We start from the raw sequence: 17,222 nt of genomic DNA, 5'->3' as shown, positions 1-17,222 counted from the left end.
GCACAATTATTTGATGAATAAAAATAAAAATTATGCCAAGGAAACAAATAAATTATTGAAAATATATATTCAAAAAAAATAAAGTAACTGTTATACCGAAATTTTATAGAGAGTATTTAATTTTAACCTAATCTTTAAAGCTAGAATATCCCTATTCTGTTACTAAGCATGAATATGTGACCCAGCTAAAATTTTGAGCAAAAATGTTTAGGGGTCCTATTTGAGATTATCTGTGGTATATTTATTATAATTTAAAAAAAATTTTGCCAAGTGACAAATACTTTCATTAAAACGAGTTTTTCTTTTATAAATAATCTCAAATTGTAATGTCATTAAGGTTTGTTTAGTTAAAATGTACTTTGGACTTTCATTAAAAGCATTTTTCTTTTATAAATAATCTCATATTGTAATGTCATTAAGGTGTTGTTTAGTAATGTACTTTGGAGGGTACGGATTCCTCTATTGATGCGATTGATGCAGTACCCAGGAACGCTAATAGATGGTTCAGGTTGTTTATACATTTAAAGGCTTTATAATAGTTTAGGGAAGGTGATATTATTTTACCAGCTACGCAAAGGCCTGACGGGTCATGGCGAAAAGAAGTTAAAGTAAAAAAAGGATACATTCCTCAAGAAGTAGTACCATTGTAATATAATTTATTATATATACTTATTTTGAAAGTCATAATAGTTAATTTATATGTATTATATTTAAATTAGATATGAATGTAAAGGTAAAAAAGAATATATACAATACTCAAAGTACCCTCCTGGACTTCATCCTGATGAAATTAAAAAAATTGAAGAGGTTAAACAAGTATGATAAAATATGTAATTTGGTTTAATTAATGTAATTTTAAAGGGCTTAACACTGAACACTACTAATAAATCCAAAAATAAAAAACAATCAGATCCAATATCTACAAAACATATTATTGATAGTTTTGCTTCATTAAATATAAGTAACATATATAACTATTTATATCTTTTCAAGCTCATTTGGTTGTTTTATAAAACAAATATTATGCAAATGATTTTAAAATATAAAATATTATAGAAAATATACGAGGGTAAAATGAAGTAAATATGAATTAGTGCAATGTTCAGCCTGGTTTGGCAAAAATATTTTTGGACCAGGATCTGGAGTTTTGAAAACGTTTATAAAGTGGATAATTAGACATAATTATTTTATAAACAATATTATTATGTTGGTTGACAACTTGCACAAAATATATATTTAAGGTAGTGTTGTTAAACGACTCGTTTTGAGCCGATTTTTTAAAACGGCTAACTCAATATTTCATCCAGAAATATGCAAGCCTGAAGAATTTGCTCATAGAAAGAACAAAGGTTTAGACATATATTATCAAAATCTCGAGGCTTAAGCAATATTTTTCTGCTAAAATATTGAATAAGTTGTTTTGAAAAATCGGCTCAAAACAAGCTGTTTAACACCACTAATTTAAAGTCCTTTTAAAGATAATTCTATGCTGGCCCAAAAATCTCCTTTGACTGGTTAGAGCTGCTTGTGCTGACTTTTATTATGAATATTCTTATTTAATTAATTGATGGTTTTGCAAAAATAAATTTTTTTAAAATAAGTATCAAAATTTTTTATAGATGTTATAGGATTCTAACATATTTATTTGTTATCATGACTGCTATAAACATTACTTTAAAATGCGCATTATTGATGCTAATTATATAAAAATTTTCCCTTTTTTCTCATTTTTTATAGTTACTCAATTTAGTTGAAAAATCTGACAACGTTTACTGATACCATCTATTTTTTAAAACAATAACACCCTACTGAGTGGTAATAACAAAACCTGCATATGAAAAAATACTTAAAAACATATACAACAATTGTGTTCAAGTTCAATCTTCACCTTCATAAAAAGGAATGCATTCATGTTCGTTCAAAATTTTACAAATAAGTTTTTTTAAAAATTATATTTAACCCTTCACTACAAAGGTGGGGTAAATACGATCCCACAACTTTTATAATAATTGTAATACAAAACCTAGAAGATATTCCAACCTGGTTTTTTCAGTAGTTTAATATTTTGTAACAAGGAATACAAATTACAAATTTCATGATTATTGATTTGATAGTTTTTGAGATATATGCTATTTGTTGAGCTTGGGGTAAAATATACCCCACCTATGTAATGACGTAATTTTTTTTTAAAATCCAATTTTTTTTTGTTACTAATTATATTTATGTATGTCAGGTTAATAAATATAATTGAAAAAAATATAATTATATCTATTTTTTGATTGATATATATGACTTTAAATTTGAAAATTTTATATCATTTATTTTTTTGGTGGAGTAAAAAATCATAAATTTAACATATGATTTTTAATTTGAATTATTCTAGTGACATTTTATACTTTGAAAATAGAATTATATGCTGGCAATCAGCCTGAAGGACCATATAAATTGAGAAATAAGCCTTTTGATGTGGTTTAAAGGTTAATTCAGCCCATTTCTAAGAGTAATAGGAATGTCACCACAGATAACTGCTTTACCAGTTATGAATTTGCTATACATTTATTAAATTATCATTCATTAACAATAGTAGGAACTTTACGAAAAAATAAAAAGCAGTTTCCAACATCATATAATTTTAAAAAGAAAGATATTTGTTCAAGTTTATTTGCCTGCTAAGATAATATGACATTAGTATCATATGTACCAAAAAAGTATAAGCATGATGCTTTCTACCCTTCACTAAATATCCAGAATAACAAATAGATGGCCTATGGCAATTTTTTATAATTTGTTGAATATATCTTGCATAAATTCTTTAATAATTTATAAGTCCAATAATTTAAAGGAGATAAATAGATCAAAGTTTATAATATTAGTACAAAAACCCACATGTTTATAAACTGCTAAGGGATAATATTGGGAATATGCTTAATATAGAAGAATTAAAACCTATAACAACCAAACAAAAAGGAAGGTGCTCCTCTTGTCTAAGGGTTAGGGACAAGAAATCCTCATTTATTTGTTCAAAATTTATATGCAAAGATCATATGTATGTAACATGTCGTGAATGTTTTTAAAAAAGATGCATGAACTTTAATATCAAATTTAATATCTAATGTTTTATTATAAAATGTATTTAATTATTACTATAAAATATTGAATTAATAAAATATATAATCAAATTTGCTTCCTTTCATTTATTTTTGGTCATATCATATGATTAAGGAAAGTTCCAAAAAAAGATTTTTTTTTTGAGCAGCTTTAGTAAAAATACCATAACTTTATTTAGAAGTAAATGGAAATCTAGAAATTTTGTATTTATTATCTCTAATATTTTTACAATATGTGTGTAAAATTTTAGGTCTTAAATTTTATTATTTTCTGAGATATAGCTATTTAAAATTTAAGGTAAAATAGACCCCACCTATGTAACCGCGGGAGTTTTTTCCACCTATGTAGTGAAGGGTTAATATAAATACAAACCATATAATTTTTAACATGATATATTCGCCATGTTTAAAAATTAATATTTTAAGTCAATAAAAAAGTATTTTTATTATTTAAAAAAATTTCTTATTAATTTTTAATATATAAAATAAAATTTAATTATTTATAAAATATATAAATTTAAAATACTTTAAATTGTATTCAACTATTAAAATATAAAACTTGTAAATAATATCAAAATTTCAATAATTTCACTAAAAATAAATAAATTCTAAAAGATTTTAACTATTCTATACCTATGTATATAATATTTAATGATTTTTACTTTATGTATCTATTATAATAGTTATAAATATAATAATTTAATAAGCATATGAAATACAAGAATCTAAAATAAGTTATTAACAGGGTACTAGTGTTGTTAAAAGTTACTTTTGAAATTTAATTATTGCAATCATAAGAAGGTAACTAGTTACATTTTTTGGATGTTACTAGTTTTACAAGTTACTTTATAAATCATTTATATTTTTTATTAATATATAAATAATTATGATTTACAAATCTTAATCAAAGGTAAAATATATAATTTATTAATAAAAATATAATTACACTGAAAAAAAGTTACGGAATGTTGCATAATATAATTTAATATCATTACAAAGTTAATTGAAGCTTTAAACTATGACTATTTACTTATACAAAAACATTCACTAAATAATATATTATTTTATTTCTACATACGAAGCCTCAAACCATCAATTGATTTACCTTAAATTGATTTACTAGATATATATATATATTTAAAGTTTTTGATTTACTATACATGTGATAATTTTACTTGTTAATAAAAATTTCTACATGTAAAGAATATACAAAAGTCAGTGGCCCTTCTCTTAAAGAATGGATGTCCCCTATCACACAATCTAAAATTCTAGAACTAAGGACTAGGAGTTATCAAGACAAGGAGTTATGGAAAACTATCCAGAGACTCCTAAGAAGTGATAGGCGCAAATTTATCGTTGATATAGCTAAGGAAATCGATGCTGATATGAGGTGCAATAGACTCTATGATGCCTATAAAAAATCAAAAATTTTTCAAAACCCTCCAATTTCAAACCTTTGCCCAAACTGAAAGTTAATAACAATATTATTCGTGACCCAGACGATCAAATAAATTTATGGCTTGACCATTACTCTTTAATGTTTAACTCCGAACTCCCTGTACCGCCTCTGGATGATAACCTTCTCTCCTCAAGGTCAAATTTTACCACGTCGGAGATAAAAAGGGCTATTATGAAACTAAGAATTAATATAGCCGCCGGACCAGATGGAATCAGAGCGGAACATTTAAAAGTTTCGCCTGATTATATCTCTACCTTTCTATTAATCATTTTTAATAAAATCTGGACTTCCGGCTTTACTCCAAAAGATTGGAACCTGTCATTTATATGTAACTACCCGAAAACTCCAAACCCACTCGTCTTTGATGACTATAGAGCTATTGCACTTACCTCTATAGCATATAAAGTTTTTATGGTGTTAATAAAAAATAGAATTCTTTATTCCATTAGACATCTACTATCCAACAATATCTGTGCATACAGACCGGGGCGGAATATCTTGCAACCAATTCTTGCATTAAACAAAAAAGTTATAGGTATAAACTACCACTTCTGTTTATCTTTGTAGATTTCCGAAAAGCTTTCGACAGTATTAAACACGAAGTATTATGGGAAATTCTGGCTGATAGTGGGATTGACATAAATATTATAAAAATCCTTAGAAATCGTTACTGTTCTCTTTTTTCTTCTTTTAAAATCGATAACGTTCAATCTACTTCCTTCAGAATACGTAAAGGCGTTAAACAAGGATGTGTCTTGTCACCAATCCTATTTAATATAATTATGAATAAAATCATCGCTGACACTTTAGGGGCTTTTAATTTACTCAATCTATCCTCTAGGGATGATCTTTCCCTGAAACATCGCATAATCTCTTATGCTGACGATATTGTTATCACTACCAAATCATTAGAAGAATCTTGCGACATTTTGAATATACTAAAGACATATAGTGAGAAAACTGGATTAACTATTAATTTAAATAAAACCGTTGTTATGCCTTCCCCGTCGGCAGATGTCGACCCAAATCGTTCCTTTGATTTGTTAGGATTAAAATTAGTACATGAATTCAAATATCTGGTAGTAAATCTAGATAATAAGGGCCACATAAAAAATGAGGTTGAAATGAGGTTAAAGCATGCCAAATTCGTTTTTTATAAATATTTTAAACTATGGAACGCCAGAGAAATATCTGTAAAGAGTAGACTTCAAATGTTTAATTCTATAATTATACCCATTTTATTATATGGTGGTGACACTTGGGACATAAATAAAACACAAACTAAGAAACTTCAGATCTTTATAAATAGATGTCTAAGGCTTATAAATGGGTATATTTATCCCAGAATTATTACAAACAACTGTTTATGGAGACTCTCGAGACATGCTCCTGTTTCAGTTACACTAAAGAAGAGGCGAATTCAACTTTTTGCACACATAATTAGGAACCAAGAAGACAACTTAGCATATGATGCTCTTAGTTGGCTTCCATCCTATAAGAATAAAAGATACTGCAGCTACAGATCCTATTGGTTAAATAAAACTATTTCAGATATATTGCATCTAAATATCAGCTTAACACAATTTGTCCACATAAACAATAACAAAACTCTATTAACAAACTTCTCAAATTAAAAACTAACTTCCTTCTGGAACATTAATTATTAATTCGTATCATCTTTGGACATTCCTATGACATTCCTTTTTTAGCGTATCATCTTTGGACATTCCTATGACATTCCTTTTTTTTTAGAAATCGACGTCCTCAATATTTAGCTTATTTATTACATTACGTTCAGATGGTTTTAATTTTATACTTTTTATGTAAGTCTTAATTTTATCTTTTTTGTTAATGGACATAATTTATTTTATTCTTTTTGATTAAACCTTTTTACTCTATAGCTAGTCTATACTCCCTCTCCATTAATGTCTAATATAAATATGTACATTTTTAATCACCTTTTGGTTTTAGTCCTTTTCCTATTTTGTTTTTAATACAAGATACAATTTAATTTTCAATACAAAATTAAAGATAAGTAGTAAATTTAAATAGTGATACACTGCTAATTGATCCTCAAGATATTAAAAGTATTTTTTTTTTACAAATAATTTAAAACTAGTTTTACAGTTCTATTTTCTTTTCAGTTTTATTTTTTTCTTTTTTAAGTTTAGTTCAGGATACTGTATAAGGTAATATTTAAAATATGTTAAGTATTAAATGTGTACATTTTCTATTTTACTTTTGGTTTTAGTCTTGTTCTATTTTATTTTTAATACAAGATACAATTTAATTTAATACTAAATTAAAGATAAAATGTAGTAAATTTAATAGTGACGCACTGCTAATTTATTTTCTAGATATTTGTAAAGTATTATTAATTAAAAGTATTTTACAAATAATTTAAAAGTAATTTTATAGCTTTATTCTTTTCTTTTTTCAGTTTTATTTTCCAGTTTAATTTTAGTTCAGGATACTGTATAATATCAATTACAAGTCATAATAAAATTTAATCTATGTATATTCTATTTCCCAGTTACTCTTAAGACTTAAATTGTAAATTGTAACATTGCCCAATATGACCCTTCCATAATCAAAACTTACTTAATCGGGCATGGGCTTTTATCTGTCCCTTTTACTTCCCATGGGCGTTTAAGTGAGTGGCTTTGCCACTTACCCGCACAGGTAACTGCGGCCTGCCCAAAAATCGTGGATGGTCCTCTTAATTATTTTCCCATTTTTTATCCCAGTTTGATGGGTTTTTTCATAAGAGAACCAAGCGTTGCTCTGTTGTATATATAACTTTTGCTATATGTACGACGTTTAGGGCTAGTGCGCTTAATATCACGTATCACGTAAAAATTACTTTTTTAACGACTTGATATATATATTTGCGTTTTATTTAAACACTAATAAAAGAATAAATTTAATCGCATTTTTATTATTATTTGGAGATATCGTTATTATTTATTCTAAAGCAAACGAAACCAGATTTACATATTCTTATCCTATTACTTATTCGTTTTAACGCAACCAGACTTACATATTCTTATTCTACTACCGATTCTTTTTAGCGCAATTATTCTTTATTTGCATCACAGAAGAATAGAATATTTTTACACTGAAGTAAAATATCAGGATATCATATATTTGCACTGATTATTTATTCAAAATTCAGGCTTAATACATTTTTATTTACATTTAACAATAAACTATTTTCAAAATATCTGTCTAAAGGACATGCTCGCTTCTGCCCAAAAATAAGATTTCCTTGGCACATGGTGTGAGTACAACATTATATTTAATAAAAGGAATAATTTTCTTTTTTAATTAGTTCAGGGCCTCAGATTTATTTAATAAATTCCACAAATGTTAGCCACAGATTTATTTTATAAATTCCACAAATGCTAGCCACAGATTTATTTTATAAATTCCAAAAATGTTAACTTTATGATATGGTATTGATATATGTTTTCTTATAACGATAATTCTATAAAAAGATCTTTTTGGCATCATGCATTGTTATTAAGTTTAATCTATGTCAAAAATATCATCAGGCAAAGGCAGTCAAAGTCATTTTAATTGCTGGTTTAGTTTAATTAATGAATTTATACATTATTTAGCTGAATAAAAATCTTGTTATACATGTACATCTAACTAAAATTTAGTGCAATTATGTAAAACAAGTTAGGAAAATTATCTTACAGAAATGTGTTTCATAGATTCGCTATGGGTGACTTAGATGCTGAATTATACTTTTGGAAGGCATAGGAGAAACTTAACATTAATATTGCACCTATTGCTAGCCTTCTCTATGCGAAATCTAAAATATTCTTCAAAGCTTGCCAAGATATTTTAATATTTAAGTCTCTTGTTTTGGTAATACTTTAAATGAGGAGACAATCAGAATTCATATTAAATCCTGTAAATAGGCATAGCCGAGAGGGAGGGGGTTATTTTACGGAAATATGTCAGTTCTTGTAAATATCATTTTAAGCTAATAAAAATTCCCCCTACAAACCCCCACCTACTTCTCCCCAAATATATTAAATTTATCACTATAAACAAGAATTTGAAGAAGAAAATAAATTAAAAATTAATATTTTTTTAAATTACTATAATTCAAAATTTTTATAAAAAAAGTGAAAACCCAAAATTATATATAAAATATTTAAAATATAATTAATTATAATAATATAAATATTTTAAAAGAAACTAGTTACTATTTTTCAAATATAACTTGTTACAGTTATTTTTTTGTTAACTAGTTATCATTAGTTACTTTAACTACACCACAGGATACTTAAAATATTAAATATTACAATTGAGTATCTCTTTAAATCAGAACCTGAAGATTTTGAAACTGATACATTTGGTAAGGATAGAATTATGGTGTTACTTACTGTAAAGTATAGTGTTGTACAAAGATACTTTTAATAGAACGCTATCGCTACTGATGGCGTTTTCAAAGAAGTAGTGCGATATTACCTACTTTTTACGCTACTTTACAAATTTTTTAAAAAGGTCTTAATGTATCTCTATTTCTTTCCACAAATGAAAAATATGACTAAAATTTAAATATATGGTGAATTCCATATCAAATTAACAAAAAAAAGTCAATTTTCAACCCGACCCCCTTCAATTTTTCTTAAATTTTGTATACTGGTAGTATATACTATAACTAAGAAAAAAATGAAATTTTAATGTCCAACACTGTTTACCCGCTAAGATATGATCGTTTAAAGTGCGGAAAAATGGTACATTTTTGACAAAATGCACCTCATTTATTTTCAAACATCTCGAGTAATAATTAAGTTAGAAAAATAATTTAAATTTTATTTTGTAGCTTAATAAAAGTTCTTTAAAATGACATAAAAATAAATGTAATGGACATTTTATTAATATCGAAAACCGGATGTGTAAAACCGGAAATAGAAAAAAAAGATATTTTTTTTCAAATTTTTTTTTTTTGTAGATAGATATCACACTGCTTTATATTTGTACAAAATCCTAGATTGGGATGAACATGTGTTTGGGAGTTATCACTCTTTATATGGCTAAAATTGAACAAATTTAACATTAATGTCATCATATTTTAATTTAATGAATAGTTATGAAATAATGTTAATTTAAAAATTATGTCTAAATGATAGGCCTTTACTTTTTTTTTATCTTTATCAAAATTTTTGAGAAATGGCTGGAATAATGAGCTTAGTTTAACACTTTAGTTAAATTTTGTCTAGAAGTTACTTGACAAAATAATTCTAAACATATTTATAACTTTATTTGCCTCAAATTGCATCAAAAATTTATGATTAAAATATATCATATATTATAATCATCCAAGGAATTTTAATAAATTATGACTTTTGTTTTCGTCTAGGGGAATAAAAGCTTGGAACTTTGTGTTCCAGAAATTCTCTTCAAAAATCTGCTTTCAAGATGACTTTCTATGTTCATATATTCATTATTGCTCACAAATATATAATTTACCCCTTTGATATTATTTCTTACATAGTTAAATAAATCTATTGTTGTCAATATGTGATGTTCATATGGACGTTGCAAGCTTGCTCGAGCTACTAACCGTTTAGTAACGGCCCCCAAAATATCGCATGGACTTTTAACTTGTGCGGTTTCAAAAAATGTCACTCAGCTTTATCCCAAAATCATTTTCATGATTGTAGAGATTAATGAAATCTTTTATTTTTATATTGGTTACTGCTCCATCAGAAAAATAATAAATTTTAGTCACTCTATTAAATCCTTCCTTCAAGAATACGATCAATTTTTAATATAAATAAAATGCACTTGCGTTGTGCTTTAAACAATCTGATATAACCACTAAATTTACATGTTTTATTATGTTGTTCTCACGGTAATACATTATAAGAGTTGATAGTGGCTTGATTATTGGTCTGATTTAATCCTTGTGCATGGTTCTGCACTACAAATGCATAATTTTCTGAAAAGTCTGCAATAACTAAGAATCCGCCAACATTTAAATTGAATTTTAAAAAGTCTCGAATTAATGATTATCGTGAAGCTATAAACAAATGAGGAATTAAATTGTTAATTATTCAATTAAATAATCTACAAATTCGTCAGCAGATTTTGTCAGTGTTTCGAGGGTAGTTCGATCAACTGCTATCCATTGTTTGAATGTTTTATAATCTATAGAATTATCGTCAAATAATATATTAAGCCTTTCTTTTAATTTTCAATATATGGGGGAAAATTTATTGTTGAATTTAAATTTTGGTAGATTATTTTATGCTAAATAAAATATTAAAATTATTTTGTCAAGTAATTTTAATTTCGAGATAAAATTTAACTAAAGTTTTAAACACTTATTATCCCAGCCACCTCTCAAATTTTTTTTTATAAAGATAAAAAAAGGCAAGGGCCTATCATTTAGACATAATTTTTAAATTAACATTATTTCATAACTATTCATTAAATTAAAATATGATGATATTAATGTTTAATTTGTTCAATTTTAGCCATATAAAGAGTGATAACTCCTAAACCCATGTTCATCCCAGTCTAAGATTTTGTACAAATATAAAGCAGTGTGATATCTATCTACAGAAAAAAAAATTTGAAAAAAATACCTTTTTTTTCTATGGCCATTTCCGGTTTTACACAACCGGTTTTCGATGTTAATAAAATGTCGATCATATTTATTTTTATATCATTTTAAAGAACCTTTATTAAGTTAAAAAATAAATTTAAATTATTTTCTAACTTAATTATTACTCGAGATATTTGAAAATAAATGAGGTGCATTTTGTTAAAAATGTACCATTTTTCCGCACTTTAAACGGTCATATCTTAGCGGGTAAACAGTGTTGGACGGTAAAATTTCATTTTTTTCTTAGTTATAGTATATACTACCAGTATACAAAATTTAAGAAAAATTGAAGGGGGTCGGGTTGAAAATTGACTTTTTTTTTGTTGATTTGATATGGAATTCACCATATATATAATTTATTTATTTTTTTATTTCATCTCAATAATAATAACATATACATACTGTCATCCCCAAGTCTAGAGAGACGATCAGTTCAATACTAGCACACAGTGCAGTATTAAATCTAATATACTTATTTTTTGTATAAGAAAATTGTGGTAACATGCAAATTTACTAGATTAAGAAAAACGCCAGACAGGCAAATTACTTTTAAACAAAATTACGAAGCCCAAAGATATTCAAATCTACAAGAATTAAATCTCGGATGCAAATGTTGATTAAAGAAAAAGGATATATAAGGAGAAATTATGATGCGAAAAAAATGATTAAATTATGATTTCACGAACTTAATTTTTAATTTTTTTAATCTTTAATTTTAATTTATATTAATTTATTTTGATTATGTTTTTATTTTATTATTTAATAAAGATTTAGTATCATTTTAGTTCTAACTTTTCTTATTTGACGAATATTATAGAAAAGTATATATAATGGTGGATATTAGTCTGATTTAGTATCATTTTAGTTCTAACCTTTCTATTTGACAACGGTTCTAATCATCCAATCCTTCTAAATTATCAAAATGTTACATTGGTGTTGGAGAGCGGAGGAGACCGGGCCATTACAATAATTCAGTCTAATTAACTCTGAAAAGAGATTCTAAATAAAGGGGGAAGGGGATGTATGAAATGACTATCGACACAAAGACAAAGAATGAGGTCAATGAAACATGGTGTCAATATCAATGGTCGTAATTCGAAAAAGAATAGAATTAGTCGTTTAATTAAAAGGAATTCGTCACAAGAGATCGTTATACGTACAAGTGATCGATGTAGCTAAAAGAAATTCGTTATAAATTTTTATTAAAGATATACGGTTAACTGTTATTTAAGTTGATAATATTTAGCTAAATATCAGGTTGTTGATTAACCAAAATCTTCATAAAGAGAAACGGCTTTTCGTCATTAGAAAATTTATGCCGCAATCGAGCTCAATTAGTGATCGGATTTTTTATTTTGGATCAAAAGATACAAGAAATCAATGGTATAAGAGATCTTAAGACAACGTGGATATCTTGACAAGCGACTAGGTAGAACAAGTGGTCAAAACCAGGATGCTATCGTTAATCGTTGACAAATTATCGCCAGTTGCTTATCAAAACTTTAGTATAGGATAAAAAATCGATGATCTTAGAAACAAGAAGTCTTGGAAACCATCGTTAATCGCAGACACATTATCGGCAGTCGATTACCGTCATTAGTTACTAGAAACCGTTAGAAACAAGCAAAGACTAGGATAATTTGGGATGAAAACGAAATATAATTAAAAGAGCTAGAAGAATGTATCGGGAATCATGATAACAGATTCGTCAATGGCCTATAGAGATCAAGAGATAATCGTTTACAAGGGGTTGACAAGAAACAGAAGGAATCAAGAATTTCAGAGTGTAATCGGGTACAAACAGTTCTTAGAAGTGAAGAATATTAGACATTAGACAATAGACCGCCGTCGTTAGAAACTAGAAGACATTAAAGATTAAGACGAATAGATTTGGTGGAGAAACAAGATCAGTAAAGTCAAAATCGGAAGAAAGGAGATTATTCGCAGAATGGTGGGACTAATCTAAATGGAAAGGTGTTGTAATTGTGGTAACATGCAAATTTACTAGATTAAGAAAAACGCCAGACAGGCAAATTACTTTTAAACAAAATTACGAAGCCCAAAGATATTCAAATCTACAAGAATTAAATCTCGGTACAAATTGAGACTATGCAAATGTTGATTAAAGAAAAAGGATATATAAGGAGAAATTATGATGCGAAAAATGATGATTATAATTATGATTTTACGAACTTAATTTTTTTAATTTTAATTTTTTTTAATCTTTAATTTTTAATTTATTTTGTTTATGTTTTTATCTTATGATTTAATAAAGATTTAGTATCATTTTAGTTTTAACCTTTCTTTATTTGGCAACGGTTCTAATCTCCCAATCGTAAAAATTTCTTTATTTGACAAAAATTATCAAAAATATATGAGTATTTTTAGATGTCTAAAGGATTATAAATAGTATTATAATTTATTTCAAAAAAATCACATGGTGGATTTTTTGATTTGGCTAAGCTAGGTCTAAAAATCGTTAGAATAAAAAATATGTAGGGGACAAGTGAATTGCAATGTTTGCCAACTGGCCAGGTCACCGCCCTTTAACTTTTTATCTATTGAACCAATTCCTCTCAAAATTGTTTAACATGTGAAAGGATTGAAATAAGTATTTTTTGGCATGTTTTTATAAAATTTATTAATATATAAAAGATGAGTGGTTAATTTTAAGCATGTTTAATATCTAGATAATAATTTATAAAATATTATCATTAGATAGATGAGTCTGATTATAAAATGAAATGTTAATATTTATTATTTATTGTAACTTTCAATTTATAATATAATTCTTGAATAATATCTTATGGCCAGTTGAAATATACCATGTTTGGACTGAGCCAGAAAATCAACTTTCACATAAACTCATCTAGCTCAAAAACTATTATAGATACAGCTTAGTTTTAATTTAATCTAAAGATTAAGGATTGGGCTACACATTGATATTAAATTCGTTTGATATTACTTTTTAATGTTTCCTCGTTGAAGTTACTAATATTGGTTTATTCTATATTACGTGAAATTTGCAAATATTTTCTTTATTCAAAACGTTTTCTCAACATTGTATCAGGTACCTATGGGATTTGAATTCCTGAAACCAATATTGGCGATGTGCTGGAACCTTTACCATTGAGGAAAATAAATGATTACTTATAAATTGTTAAATCTCATTTTTATAGAGTTTTAAATATCCAGTTTTTTGAATGCAATATAGATTTGATTGCTCAACAATGTTATCTAATATCATCACCCAAAAACATTTTAAAATATTGATATGGTGTTGGAATATTATCTGGGGATGAGAATTTTTTAATGTTATATCAAATGATTAAATATTTTTTAATACCCAATTACTATTGATATTAGGAATACTAGGACCTTCTTCATAAATATTATAAATGCATTTGTAGGTGAATCGATATACATATTATCAATATGATGATTAAAAATATCATCAATATCAGTTTTCGAAATATTACCTCTAATTATAATTATTATATTTGACATCTATAGCAATGATAATAAAATTATTTATTAAATTCCCAGAGTTATAAATTGGTACCAAAATTTTAAATTCATTATGATATGCCTGAATATCTTGTCTTTATCAAATAAACATTTTTCAGAAGTTTTTAATGATAATACTTATGAATGAGGATGTGAAATCAAGTAATTTAGAAAGAATTTGAAACGGTAATATTTTCAAAAGTTTTTAAAATATCAAATTAAGTCATTAAGCGATTTTTAAATGTTAAAAAATAACGCTATATGATGATGCCAATAAGTATCAAAAAAATTCCTTCATGAAAAATAAATGGGGAATCATTTTTTTTTCTCACTATAAGGAAAAATTTGAATAGAATTTATTAACCTTTACAAATAACGACTAATACTATAATAATTCAAAAATTTTTTTAAAAAAGTGAAAACCCAAAAATTTTTATAAAAAAACCTAAAGATCTACAATAAAATTTATGGGAGAAAAACCTGCTCCCCCTACATTAGAAAAACCCTTGATATGTTTTTGTTTTGTTGTGTAGGTAATAATATTTTATTATAAATGATATTAAGGGCTATGCTATTAAATAAAACTTATAAAATATAAATTAAATTTTAAATTTTTTTACTTATAAATTATGTATGTGTATTTTTATACGGAGTACACAAAAATTTTTTTTTAAAAAAATTCTGTTATTTTGAGTCAATATTTCTTTATGTTCTCCAAACCCAGACCCTGAACCCAAACCGTTTTTAAAATTGTATTCCTGAATACGGTTCCTTCATTTTTGTCTAAGGGTTCACATCCCTGCTTCAAAGGGCTGTTAATGGATTGTGATTAAAATTATTGGATTTTATTAATGCCTTTAATTATAATTAATAATCTTTATCATGCAAATTTTTATTAAATAATTTTAACATTATCAATTCTAATAATAAAAAATATTTTGATTTATAAAAATAGTCCCTATTATTTTTTAATCGAATATATTTTTTAATTTAAAAAAAAAGATAGTAAAACCCTTTCAAATACCAAGCATCATACAAAAGAAACCCCAGCGATAATTAAGCACATGGACATCGAAGCAATTTTAAAAAAGGTGAGAAATCTGAAGAAAAAATTACGTCAAATTGAGAGTTTAAAAGAAAAATTAGATGATGGAGATTATAAGGAATTAGACAAAGAACAAATGGAAAAAATAGAACGACAGAATAAAATTGAAGATGAAATAGAAAATCTAGAAAACTTACTTGAATCAAAATAAAACATATTACCCATACATATCAGCATCGATTATTTAAAAAAAATTATTGTATATAATATATTTTATAGTATTCATAAAGAAATGCAAAATAATCAAAGATTAAGGCTTAAATTTGTTTTGTAGCCTAATATAAGACCCCATCCTATTAATTCATTTTTGAATATCGATTTTAATGATTATAACAGTAAATAAAAATTATATCATGAGCTAAAAATATAACATTTGTTTTATTGAAAGAGATACATTTATTCGGCAGTGTTTCTCAGTGATTACTAATTAGTAAAATTTTTATAATTGTGATGAATAAGCTTATATTCTTTATTTGGAGTACTATTTTCTTATTTAATATAATAGGTCTAACATCCATTGCCCTTTTTCCTGAAACATGTCTAAGATATCTTAGTTCGGAGGAGACACGTTTTAAAATCGAAATAATATTTTTAAGTAAAAATTAATGTTATTTCAATATATGTCGTTTTTATATATCTTTAATATAAAAGATAATTAATGGAAATGTGGTTTTGTTAAAGATGGAATACTTATGCCAAATGATTTTTACATAGACTATTTTAAAGTTGGGCTAAAAAAGACTCATCTATGGATGAGAGTGTTAAGAAATTTTTTTATAAAAAATAATTATATTTTCAAGTCCGATATGTTTTCCATTTGAAAGGGCAAGAAGCTTACAAAAAAATAGATGTATAAATAGTACCAATTTTTCCCTGCATTCACAGTTAGCGCAAATTTGTGACGAACTAAAATTACGGTAAAATTATATTTGTACAATATTTTGTATACATTACCACGAATTCGCGCTAACTATGAATGCAGGGTTAATAAGAACAGAATATTTATAAAATTGTAATATTAAAGAAGAATACTTTGGTTAAAGGTATAACCGGAAATGGGAGAAGATAAAAAGATTATAATGGTTCAAAGATTGAAGTCTGGAATTATACGAAAAGTTGAGTGAGGGAGCGCATAACCCGGATTTGCTACGATATAAAGTGTGTGACTAAAATACGAATTCCCATAAACTACGAATCCTTTTTAATTTAAAAAATGAGTGATTCCGAGATTGTTATCTTAATAAAAAAAAATATCTAAAAATACTTGATATTTTTTCAAAAATATTAATGAAATTATGTTTGGCACAAAAATATGCGTAAATAAAATGAAATATTTTTTTAAAAATTTTTTTGAACAAACTACGAATCCTTACTAATTACAAGCTATTAAAGATGGAATCATGTATAACAGTT

General features: G+C 26.0%; 1 protein-coding gene across 1 annotated transcript; it reads left to right on the top strand.

Moving 5' to 3' along the window:
- Positions 1-416: 416 nt before the first annotated feature.
- LOC135931950 (partner of Y14 and mago-like) lies at positions 417-16,154 on the top strand. Its single transcript, XM_065469269.1, has 5 exons — positions 417-508; positions 550-646; positions 720-816; positions 862-961; positions 15,707-16,154. The coding sequence occupies exons 1-5, from the start codon at positions 466-468 to the stop codon at positions 15,958-15,960; spliced, it is 591 nt and encodes a 196-aa protein (XP_065325341.1). The 5' UTR covers positions 417-465; the 3' UTR covers positions 15,961-16,154.
- Positions 16,155-17,222: the final 1,068 nt, after the last annotated feature.

Source organism: Gordionus sp. m RMFG-2023, chromosome 1 (assembly GCF_954871325.1).
Source record: "Gordionus sp. m RMFG-2023 chromosome 1, tfGorSpeb1-WG-v2, whole genome shotgun sequence".
NCBI lineage: Eukaryota > Metazoa > Nematomorpha > Gordioida > Chordodea > Parachordodidae > Gordionus > Gordionus sp. m RMFG-2023.
Note: the sequence above shows the minus strand (reverse complement) of the source record. Positions and strands in the feature narration are given on the sequence as shown.

Coding starts and splice junctions, on each gene's coding strand:
- LOC135931950 (XM_065469269.1), top strand. CDS start 466: ATGCGATTGATGCAGTACCCAGGAACGCTAATAGATGGTTCAG. Junction 817..861: donor AAATTGAAGAGGTTAAACAA/GTATGATAAAAT, acceptor GTAATTTTAAAG/GGCTTAACACTGAACACTAC. Junction 962..15,706: donor TTTTGCTTCATTAAATATAA/GTAACATATATA, acceptor TTAAAAAAAAAG/ATAGTAAAACCCTTTCAAAT.